General features: G+C 31.1%; 2 protein-coding genes and 1 long non-coding RNA gene across 4 annotated transcripts in view; 2 read left to right on the top strand and 1 right to left on the bottom strand.

The window, feature by feature from the left end:
• LOC125819013 (uncharacterized) overlaps nt 1-12,829 on the top strand; it is a 513,298-nt gene that overhangs the window by 188,837 nt on the left and 311,632 nt on the right. The gene's annotated exons all lie outside the window — the stretch shown is intronic.
• LOC125819033 (uncharacterized) overlaps nt 1-12,829 on the top strand; it is a 231,012-nt gene that overhangs the window by 87,454 nt on the left and 130,729 nt on the right. The gene's annotated exons all lie outside the window — the stretch shown is intronic.
• On the bottom strand, nt 6,254-10,954 carry LOC125818985 (telomere repeat-binding protein 4-like). The gene is made up of 9 exons (XM_049498495.1): nt 10,733-10,954; nt 9,634-9,782; nt 8,790-9,528; nt 8,465-8,701; nt 8,303-8,382; nt 7,867-8,108; nt 7,394-7,717; nt 7,246-7,309; nt 6,254-6,852 (listed from the first exon to the last, which is right to left on the bottom strand). Exons 2-9 carry the CDS (start codon nt 9,712-9,714, stop codon nt 6,610-6,612), a joined length of 2,010 nt encoding a protein of 669 aa, XP_049354452.1. The 5' UTR covers nt 9,715-9,782; nt 10,733-10,954; the 3' UTR covers nt 6,254-6,609.

Here is a 12,829-nt window from a genome sequence, read left to right as displayed (position 1 = left end):
ATACTATTTTGAAATGTTTAAAGAGTTACATCTTGTTTAAGGTATTTATTAAAGTTAAGTCAGAAAAGTACATCTTATTTGTAGAAATGAATAATTTTCTTAACAAATATGCACAAGCTAAAAATACCACTTATTTTAAAATCGAGTAAATTAAAGTAGTACAAACTGGGACCCATATCCTCAATAATGTCCCCACCCCCCCCAAACACCACTTACACTTGCACCATTTTTGTTATGAACCGAGTTGAACGAGACTAATATATTTAGAATTATTGGGTTGAGTAAAATATTTAAATTTTTTATTTTGTTTTACATGATGAGTAAATATTAACCAATTCAAACAAAAAATTTACCTAAAGCAAAAAACAAATTAAAGATGGATTGTACTAGTCAAGGCCCAATAACTCCAAATCGACTTTCTGATTTATGAAAGGTACTTTGTTTACATGCGTCCATCTAGGTTCTTCCCCCCAAGGCCCACTTCATAGGCATGGATTGTGACAACTGTCGGGATGTCAAATGGACGGGTTACGTAAATAGACATATTATGTCGAATTTAAAAATGTTGAATTAATAAATGAGCGGATCATTGATCTGCTAAAATGTTACTTGGGCTGAAGCGAATTGAGTTAAATTAAGCTAAAATTTGATGAGCAACTTTCATATATAGCAAACACAAAAATAATATTTGTATGTTATAGCTATAGTTTGCATAATTGCGCTCCATAGCAAACATAAATATGTATATTTCGCTATACATATACAAAAAAAAGCAGTTGTATAATCTGCTTTGGTATACATATACAAAAGATCAATTGTATAATCTATGTTTGTATAAAGCGAGAAAGAGAGAAAGACAAAAGAAAATTGGGCAAGGGAAGATCGTATTTGTATAATCATAAGTGTATAAGACAAAAAAATATGCATTTGTATTTGTATACACAATTTTCTCTCGCTTTATACAAACACAATGTATACATTTGTGTTTGTATAAAGTGAGAGAGGCGAGTGAGCAAGTGAGATCTGAGAGAGGGGAACGAAAATATATGTATATATACAATTTTCTCTCGCTTTATACAAACACAAACACATTTTATACATTTGCGTTTTTGTATAAAGTGAGAGAGGCGAGTGAGCGAGCGAGCGAGATCTGGGGGAGGGGAACGGAAATATATGTATATATACAATTTTCTCTTGCTTTATACAAACACAAACACATTTTATACATTTGCGTTTGTATAAAAAGCAAGAGAGGCGAGGGAGAGAACGAGAGTGGCGAGTGAGATTCACCAGGAGAGAGGCAAAATAGCAACAATTTGCTATGGGGTACAATTAAATCAAACTATATTTATAGCATTTAATTTGAATTAATAATTTGCTATTATATACAATTTTCCCAAATTTGATTCGGATCATAACTCCACTAGCTCGATTTTTACTAAGTTTAATGTTATTATTTTTATTTTCTTATAATTTATTTGACCACCTAATAAAAATCGTATCTTTATATTATGACGGTAAAAAACATATCAAATAAATAAATATATGTTTAAAAAATATTTATATAAAATTTCTTAGTAATCAATCTGGGTTGATAGGCTTCATTTCAGCCCAAGTTTAAAATCTGCTGAACTTAATGGAAAAAATATGTAAAAATTAGGCAAATGACATAGTATAAGAAAGAAATTACTTCCTTTCCCTATTCTTTCATTAATTACCAAAAATTCCTTTTTTTAGTGTTTTTCGGATACATAATATAGCAGTGTGGATACTTAATATAGCAGAGCGAATACTTTAATTAATAACGGGCGGATACTTAAATTATTAAGTTGTTAGCAGCACAGATACTTAATTAATGGGCGGATGCATAATATAGCATCGCAGATACTTTAATTAATAACGGGCGGATACTTAAATTATTAAGTTGTTAGCAGCACAAATACTTAATTAACGGGCGGATGCATAATAAAGCAGCGCAGATACTTTAATTAATAACGGGCGGATACTTAAACTAATAAAGTATCCGGTTAAGTTGAATTGGGGGAAAATAAGGGATTTTTGTATTTTAGTAAAAGAGTAGGGAAATATTGAGAATAGGTAGATAAGTGTTGTGTATTTAAGTAATTTTTCCAATAAATCTAAAAATTGACAAAATAAAAAAAAAAGTGAGTTATTAACTCGCTCAAATATAAATAAATTATGTTTTTCCTGTCTCATTTTATGTAGCATTTTTTTTTAGTCTATCTAAAAAATAATGTTACTTTACTATAATTAAAAATAATTTTACATTAAAATTCCCCTTTTACCCAAATAATTTACAACCACGCAAATATCTAAAGATTACGTTAGACTATAAGTTTTAAAAATCTTCCTATTTTTTGCTAAACACTTAGAAGTTAGACCTTTAACATAAAATAAAGAACAAGTGACTAACTTCTTCTTGGACAAGGATCCTAAATGAATCGCACATGCTTTAAGGATTTCATGGAATTAGGAGACACACAGATGGATATATCTAGAGAAATACGGGTAAGTGACAAGTTACTTCGTTCCTCAACAAAATTAGTTTTGATTTTCAGAAAAATCCCATGTTGAGGGTTGAACCTCGCTAGATGATCTTATAGATCACCTATCCCATCTTTTAGGTTCTACTTGGGCAGTTACTAATTCATGATCTAATATGTACATAATGAAAAATTCATTCTCGATTCTACAAGAATTTTTATGAAAGTCTTTCATTTGCTCTTTTTTTTTTATGAAAGTTTGATTTTCTCATAATATCTTAATTTTTGACCTAATTCTTCTTCTGATGATCGATTCAATTTCTAAGTAAAAAGATATACCTTAGTTATATTTCGTATACCATAACTACATCCTAACCTAGCTTATTGCTAAAGTCATGGACTACACCTCCGTCAGAGCCCTTTATTTGGCTAACATGCTCCCTTTTGATATCCCTCATTCCTTTATATCAAAGCTGGAGAAGATTAACAACTGATTCAAATAATAGCGCATATTATAGTACTCCTTTCCATTTCTTCTTTTATGCTTACATTTAAGGGTAGAGAAGATACTCAGGGGAGCAAAGAAAAGGGTTATCAAGTAGGCATGATTGTCATGTTGATTGACATTTGAGAAATACTATCTCCAGGCCGCTCACTTTAGGGCTATCTTTCATCGTTGACAAATATGGTTCAACATGCCAGCTACGCTTCCTCTTCTAGAACAGTGTCAAATTAAAAAAGGCTACATAAAATGAGACGAAAAAAAATATATATTAAAATTTTGTATTATGCACTAATTTTAACATCCGAACAAGAAGTATAGGTCCATATCACCTTTCGGCCCAGTATATGTGGGCCACTATCCACACTAAGTTCTCTAGATGTCTAATCATAGCCAAAAAAAAAGAAGTAAAATTTACATAAAATCACATATTTTTAAGAGCTAATTATATTCTATTTCTATTTTTTTTAAATTACAAAAAATTATTAAATTTATAGGATCTCAAAATACATCAGGAAACTTGCGGATACATGGCTCACAAATTTTGCAGGATACATTACTTAATAACATAGATATATCTGAGAGGGGAGAGATGTATCCTAGAGGGATAATGATGTATCCTAGAAGGGATACAAATGTATCTGATAGGGGATAGAGATGTATATTCGAGAGGAAATTTTTATTATTTTTTTCAATAATAGGAAATTTTATAGATTATAATAAAATAAGATGTGTATTTTTATGTAATTTTTTCAAAATAATACGGTGAGGAACTAGATTATCGATTATGAATTTAACCGATTTCAATTATTTTAATTTTATAATTTATCATAAAAAGTTCATTAACATGTATAACTATATCATTTAAAATATAATAAAATTAAAAACTCGAAATTTAAAAAGTAATTCAAAAACAATAAAATTCAATTTATTTTTTCCAAACTGTTTTGTAAAGTTTTTATTTAAATTGAGATTTTATCATAAATATCACCTCTACTCTATAAAAATAAGATCTGTATACACATTATTTTCTCATTCGCTTGTGAAATTTCACTCGACTAATTATATTATACAGTAATTTGTAGGATCCACCAATGATTTCACCATCACAATTCACATATCCCTTCATTTTTTAAAACACCGCTTTTGACTAGTCATTTTTGGTCTATATTTTGTGTTGTAGTAATTATATTTTTCTTTATGGTTTTAATTAGATCTAGCCGATAGAATTTGTTAAAACATTTATAAAAATTAAGATTGTTCACTTTTAACAAATTAAAAAGATGAAAACTGTTAGAATATATCCCTATATTATTTTGTGACAGAAGAATCAAAAGATTCTATTGGTTCAACATGAATATTTCAGATAGTCCAAACTCCTTTAATTAATTAACAAAAAGAATATTATTTACTCCACAGTAACAAGAAATGTTTCAGATCTGATATTTTTTTATTGAAAAGTGAACGGATAAGATATTTATATTATTATAAAGAAATTTGCCAGGCTGGTTGCATCATTGGCTTGCTTTTAAATTTAATATTAAACCTTTTTTTTTTGGAAGTTAGATGAAGTTATGTCAGTGGTCTCATGCTGTATTAAATAAGGTAAATATTTGTGACCACAAAAAAAGTGAATTTATTTTATTTTAACGTTCGATTAATTTGAATTTGTATAGAAGAGTTCACTCTTTCGGGATAATTTCATACTCATAGCTTAAATCTGAGATCTCTAATTAAGAATGGAGAAGTACTTATCACTTTACTGCAACTTCAAAAGTCATGGTTGATACAGAGGGGTAATAAAAATTATGAATTTAAATTTAATATTTGTTAAGAATTTAGTAGATTTTATACATACATATATTTTAAATAAACAGTTTAAGATATCAATTTCAATACATCAAAGGGGATTGTTATTAATTGAGGTGAAATTTTAGCTTTTGAATTTGATTAATTAAATCTCTCGCTTGAGATATTATTTTGCGTCCTTTCGTATATGAACCTTTTTAAATTGGACTTATTGCTTACTATAGTGGATTGATTGATTCTTTTGCCTTCTCTCTTGTTCAATGCACATTCAGATTAATCAGATCACATAATGGATGAGTTCATTTAATTGTTGATTTACTTATTAAAATTAGCATAACTAATATGTATTTATAAATTGTACGGTAACATTTTAGTTATGATATATAAAATTCAACACATTAAAATCTTATATTTATTATTAATAATTACGTAATTTTAACTAGCAACCAAACCACTCGCAAGGCAAAAAAGGGTGCTTGTCGGTAGATTTATTTGTTAGCTACTTTACTTAAATTAAACGTAAGAAGAAGTCAGTTGTAACAACCTCTTTGCCTATGTATTTGTGTGTCCCAGTTTGGTCGCAGCTTTAATTTAACACCTTTTATTTACATTCGATGTTTATATAATTACATCAAACAAAAATATTTAGCTAGAAGAGTCACAAATTAAAATTGAAACATATATCGACCTAACTATAGTCTAACGTGCTAAAAAATTAAAAAGAGACTAATCTTGCATTCATTTGTTTGATATGAATATCAAATATGAATATTTTTTTTATTAACTCAATAAATACATGAATTATTTCATTGCCCATCTTTTGAAGCAATCTAAAGACTAAAGTTACGTTGGTCTTTATATCTCAAGCCACAAGTAACGTGTTGCTTTAAAGGAAGGGATTACTTCGCTGTCAACTTTTATTTATTTATGTATTATTATTATTGTTGTGTTTTTTTTTCCATATTATTATTATTATTTAATTTCATTTTTAGTTCAATTTTTTTCTAGTCATAATACAAAAATCATATTCAAAATTTTGACTTCAACAAACAAGTACTTTAGCTGTGCATATCCGGACATCTCAACTTTGTTTCAATAGGCAACTAACTCCAACTCGTCCCAATTGTGTCTCGTAGACAGCCTATGTTGGCATGATACATAAATTTTTGGAGATGTCTAGATAATCATTTTATAAGTTAGAGTGTAAAATCTAACACAGTAGATACAAGTTGTGGTGTCTAGATATGCATTCTTAAGAAATTGTGGTGTCTAAATATGCATTCTTATAATTAGAATGTTTAAGATCAAGTTCGATTGTTTGTTTATGTTATGTAGTTCTTTCTAACCTTCTTTTCATCACACAAGTGGAGTCTGAAAATGGTGTGTATGCAACCTTTACCCCTACCTTGAAAGGTAGAGAGGTTGTTTCTGATAGATCCTCGGCTCAAGGACAAGTATATCATATGAAAATTACAAAATGTAAATGAACTAATGTATATTGAAGTTATACCAGTAAACAACCTAATGTACATAATAATACATGTGAATTGTTGTATATTCTTATCACATGCTAACAATTATATGAAAGAATGGAACGAACAAAAACAAAGAGATCCCTCCTAATGCCTGTTTGTTAGACTGCTTTATTCAATGAATCATTTACAACTACCTGTTTTCCAGTCACAGAGGATAAACAGGGTGTGTGTTGAGTTGCGTTAACTAGTCACCGGAAAGACATTTTCTTTACAATTCATCGTTGTGTTTCCTATAATAGTATTTTAAACAATGAGGGATTCATATAGCTGACCCGACCATCTTGCTTGGCATTGAGACGGAATTGTTGTTGTTCTCTAAGGCGCCAATGTTCTGCATCTGAGCCTCGGTCATTTTTGAAGGTTCAGCTTGATGCTTCCCATGTTGCTTAGACCAGTAGTCATGGGCAATTAAGACCCTGTCCAGAAGCTCCTGTGGTACCGGCTCACCCCTTCTTTGCTGTGGGGCAATGCTTGCTGTATGGACTAATGTCTTCCATTTATCCTAATGTAAACCACGTCACACGAGATGATGAGAAACAATCATTCGATTTGCTACTACAGAATTAAGACAGTATAAGATCTACGCTTATCAAGAACAACTCGTGTTCTGATTTCGCCTCTTCATGCAATCAGTCAGAGATGTCATATATTTAGTAAGCAAAAAAAGTACTAAACAAGTTTACAATATCATAACTAAGGAATCATACAAGTATGTAAATCATCTTTTAACCAAAATACGATGATAATTACTTTGGAGCTAAGCATAGCATGCAGAAATATCAAAGGATATAAAACATCAATTATCAAAATTAGCCAAGTGTCCGAGTGATATAATACGATATTCTTTCATCATCAATGCGAAAAAAGATAAAAATGCACTAATTAGATGTCTAACCTTCACGTCAACATAAGTTCGATGGTCAGCATACTCAAAAGCACGGATTTTGACGTCCCGCCATCTGCATGTAATCAGAGATTAATAAGAATGCAGTTGCTTGGAGGATCTCACAAACTTACAGAACATGATATTATAGTTCAGATACCTTCCAGTTCCAAGCTGCTCCACAGCTTCAACTAGCGCTTCTACTTCTGCGACTGAGAACGGTCTCCTTGTTCTACGTTGTGAAAGTTCAGAACATCTATTTTTTGGGTTCACGGGAACCACCGGATGTGCCTCAGCATTCAGAGGAGAAACAACGACTAAGGCTCTAGAACCAGAAATAGCTAAATCAGTTGGTGGATCAATAGGATTTGTAGGTGATAGCGCCAATTCATGGTAATCTTCATCATGCTCGTCCAACCTAGTCTCTGAAGGAGCCGACGGAGAACTTGGAAGCTCTAACTCCATGATAGGACTAGGTGGCAGCCTGAATACAAAGATGCTATATTAGTCCAAGCACAATAAACTGCCGTATGGTAGGCTATAATCTATTGAAATTATGATCTTTTTTAACTTTGATAAATGTCTAATGGAATAGTAGTCAAAAGCACAAAATGTACAAGTCGTCGACTATACCGAGTTAGTTCATGATCAGCAACATATGGTGACAAAGCAGGAAGATCTTTAGAATGCAACGATGGAGAAACTGGATAAGAACTTGGCTCCAACGTAAAACCCAAAGTATCGAGGTTTCCACTCTGAGAGATACCAGCCTGCTGTAGAGTTTTATTGTCATCTCTGACCTTCTTCCCCTGGACAACCATACCGACACGCAATCCACTTCCCAGAATAGTTTTTACAGCCTCCATTACTGTCCTCTGCATTATCCGAAAGTAAATTTTCTTTTAATCAGATCTTGGATATCTTCAAAATCCACAAGAGTATACTATAATTATTAAAATTTAATACTGCATAGTTGATAAACCGAGTCAAATCCCTTAATATGTTGGTATAATTCCCTCGATGCAGAAGATTAAGTAATCTTCATCATAAACCTAACTAAGATGCCTACCTTCAGGGAACCAACAGTTTCATTTTCTGGGACCTCGATGAAAAGCTCTGGCACTTTGAATGACTTGATGCTAAATTTTACTGAGAAAAAAAATCAAACGCGTGTTAAAAAAAATCAAACAATGTGTCAAATCAACAAATAAAAAAGTTTCAATGGTCTTACCATTAGAATCCTTCTTTCGATGATTTCTGACTGAAGCTGAAGCCCCCGCTCCTGTAATGTCTCTCTTGATTCCCTTTTCAGGTGAGTTTGAAATGCTTTTACTATTGGCCTGCTGATCATAAGCGACAACCGAGCTATAGTGACACAATTTCCTTCTCTTTGATGGAATTTCAAATCGGCATCTTTCTAGTGCACATACTCTTTTCCTGTTTCTGTGAAAGGACTTCATTCCATATTCTAAAACACCAAAAACATGCCGTTAGAAGATGAGCGATAACAAGCTAAAAGTAAGTAACAAAATTCTAAGAGGTATAACTCCACTTACTGGAGCATGAACGTTCCCAGTCCTTCAACTGAGGAGCTACTTTCCAGCGTCTAGAAGTCAACATCTTTCTCATACTTTTGTATCCAATACGTGATGTTTGCCTGAAGGCTCTTATGTTTGTGTTGTATCGATAAGATCCAAAAGAATTTTCGTCATCATCTCTAATACCTAACTTAACACTGTTCCTTTGCTTTCCAAAAGAAGGCCTAGGAACCGCCCTGTACCAGGGCAACTGTACACTACTGTCTGAGTTAATTGCGGAATTGTTATTCACATGTTTCTCAATTGGACCCTTCAGACTGCAAGAGTTAGCCAAAGTTAAGTCTTCAGTCCGCTTGCCGTCAGTTAGCTGTTTTTGAGTACCTGTATCAGTTCTGTTGTCACAGACATCCTCAAGATTAGAGGCTCCGCCTTCTACTTCAGTGTGAAAAATGTTGTTTTCTATATGATTAGGTTTATCCAATCTATACTTGAGATTTGGCTCTTGCAATGCAGGTTCCGGTAGAAAAGCGCTTTCGACACAACTCCCCTGGTCAAAGCACTCTGATTTCACAGCTTTATCTTCTTTGAGTTGCTCACGTTTCACAACTTCCCTGCAATCGGAGATCTTATCTTTTCCTACCACTGCATTACTACAAGCAGAGCTTTCGCTTTCCTGTAAAAGTTCACCAGCAACAGCCGCCAGTAATTCAAATGCACAAATTTGATCACTGTCTATATTTTTGTGCGAGTGTCTCCTCTGAAACAAATCGGAATTGCAGATATATTTAGAAAAACATAAACGAAAAAAGAGAACGAAAACTCGTAACAGAATGGATAATATTCACAATTTCAGCCTACTCACTCTAACTGATCTAGGAGCTTTTGGTATAACAGGAAATTCATAGCCACTGAAACCATGCCTTACTCTCTTCTTCGACGACATATCTCAGATAGCATGCCAATATGTGATGATCATGTACAATGAGCCGTTGACACCAATATCACTTCAAGCTAGAGAAGTAAACAAAAGCCGGTTATAAATCATACCGTATAGCATGAAGCAAAAGGCCAAAATATACATCTTTCCCAAATCAGAAAATTAAGGACATTAGTTAATTACTATGCAAAGGCACAATAATATAATGACACTACTTGATTTAGTTTCGGGTTGGCATTTTATCATAGTACTTTAAGCCCCTCAAGATGTTTGGAGTTGACAATTTGGAATGCTGAGATCATAAAAAAGATCTTGCCTGTTCCTCGAATATATCAACCTGCTAGTTGCAGCTAACAAGAAATAACTGATCCAATACACACTCATCCGAATTCAGAGAGCCGAGTAACATAACTTCAAAAGAAAACTTTCATTCCACAAAGCAGATCCGTCCCAACACCTCCAATTTCCAATCAACAATAATACAGAAAAAAACATACATAAATCATTTTCCATTTTCACAATTTGATGCATCGAATTTTGCAATTTAAAGTTCAACACTCGGATCATCCGCAAAACACTCGACAAATTCTCGAAAAATCCGAAAAATAAAATACCTCTTGACAATTACCAATCAGTTACACCTGATCACTTTTCTGAAGTTACAATTCCAACAGTAAAAGAAGAAAAAAAACTCATCCAACAGCAAATTCCAGTTTCTTTTTTTGAGTTATGAGCAAAAACCTCTGTAGAATCCTTGAAATTCACGCAATCGAATAAAATAAAAATAAAAATAAAAATTCAGAAAATCTGATCAGATCTCCGCAACGATCCAATTGAATTCCACCAACAAATAATCAATCAAACATACTCGAATCAAATACATCATAAAATAACCAAAATTCAATAATTCAACCAAATTACAAGCAATCAAATCAACAATAATATCAAATCAAACAAATGCAGAACAAATACTCCACATCACAAAAACCAACCAAACAACCAAACAAAACGAAGTTTAAATTACCTGATGAGAGAGATCTGGATGTGATTCTGTACAGATTCTTCGAGAATTTCGAAATCAAACAACGAAAAATTGCAGAAAAAAAGATGAAAATTAATTTATGTTGAATTTGATTTTAGTTTTTTTTCAATGGATTTGTTTTTGGATAGAAATGAAAAACCTCTGGGTTTGAGAAATAAAATAAAACCGAAAGCAACAGTGCTAAAACCCCACAAAAATGATGTAAGGTAGTTTTTACGGGTATATATATGCTTTTTAGTGTGATGAGCAAAAAAAACCGAACCGTCCTGTTAAAAGGGTATTATTGTCCGGTCAACATTGGAAACATCTAAATTTATTTTCTTACACTAATTATATATTTTCCCGTCTCAAATTATCTGTAGTAATTCTTTTTTTTTTTTATGTTCTTAAGAAAACTATTGGTTAATTATTAGGTGTAATTTTGTTTATTTTTTTGGTCTATTTTGTCTAATATTGGCTTATAACATTTCTTAAGAAATGATAAATAAAATAAGTACTAATATTTTTAATCTATTAATTTTTGAATATAATAAATTCAATAGTTTGAAAAATGATTATAGTTAATAATAAGAAATTATCTTTTGATTTTAAAAATTAAGCGACTAATAAATTATCAATCTATTTTTAATATTTCCTCCGTTTTATTTTACTTTGTACGACTAGACACTTCTCTTAAAAAAGAATTTATTAGGGATTTATTTAAGTAAGCTAGTCTTATTAATTAAGTTTTGAAAATCTAAATTTGATTGCCTAGTATTTTATGTGGTCATTTAATAATAAAGATAGATAGAGAGAAAATATGATAAAACTATCTTAATTTTTTTAATTGGACAAATAAAATTAATGAAAAATCTATTTTTGGTATAAGGATCAAGTAATATGAAATGGAGGGAATATATTGGATAAATAAAATGGGATCAAAGGTAAATATATTTTACCCTTTATTGGTATTTAAAAAGTCATAATATCACCCTATATAATTAAGGTGGGTATAATCTTCAAGAATAATTAGTTAGTTACTATTATCAATTAGGAGTTAAATGAGAAAAAAATAATTAATTAATCTTATCTCAAACTTTAAAAACAATAAATAATTTAAGATAACTTTTGAAAAAGGTTACAACAGATAATTTGAGTTGGAGAGACTACTCAATAGGAAGGATGTAATGTGATAATTTTGAGTGGTTCAATTCGATGCAAAGCGAAGAGCCTTATCAGAGCTTGACATGCCGTGAGTCCTCTTAAAAGAGAGGGGTGCCTTTGGAAACACAGACATAGATAATGCATGACTATCGTCAGTTCATACCGTAAGATGTTGGGTTAAGTCTCACAACGAGCACAACCCTCTTATTTAATTGTCATCATTGAGTTTTAATTAAATCCACCATTTCTAATTACTTATTTAAATTGATATACAATAACAAAATTTATGAGTCAAACTCAAATAAATTGGAGTGATCTATAACCTGAATCAATTGTTGATCATGTTACTCCATTTTCAAACTTTCTGATGTCAATATCATACGAATATAAACAAAATATATTAAATTGAGAAATATTATTTGTTTTCTAAATGTATAATCTCTAAAATATAGATCCTACAATAAAAATAGTATCATGTCTAAAATATAGAGAGGTGTTTAATCCAATTAATATTTTAAAAGAATGCTTTTTTGAAGAGTCAAAATGTTTGGGCAAGTTTCTAAAATAAATAAATTATTTGATTTGTAGTAAACAATTTTTTTTTGTGTGTGGAGGAAGCTGAAAAAACGTACAAGTTGAAGTATAATGTAATTTATTCTGGACGAAAATAATCATACAAAAAATTATATTTATAAAAATATTCTAACAATATAAATAAAAACTTAACCTCGTACTTTATTGAGGATATATTTATGACAAAATCTCATAAACATCCTCTCTCTATTTTGAGATTTTTGTAAAATAAGATTCACGTTACAAATAGTATTAGTTATATAGAGTAAATTACTCTGTTTAATTAACTAATACTATTTGTAACGTGATTACATATTCTTTTTTCGTAATTTAATGACAAAAGCATTTTAAAAAGGATTGGTC

The sequence above is a fragment of the Solanum verrucosum genome, unplaced genomic scaffold (genome assembly GCF_900185275.1).
Source record: "Solanum verrucosum unplaced genomic scaffold, falcon-dt-bn FXZP01000252.1, whole genome shotgun sequence".
Lineage (NCBI taxonomy): Eukaryota > Viridiplantae > Streptophyta > Magnoliopsida > Solanales > Solanaceae > Solanum > Solanum verrucosum.
The sequence above is the reverse complement of the archived record's forward strand: the minus strand, read 5'-3'. Positions and strand labels throughout refer to the sequence as shown.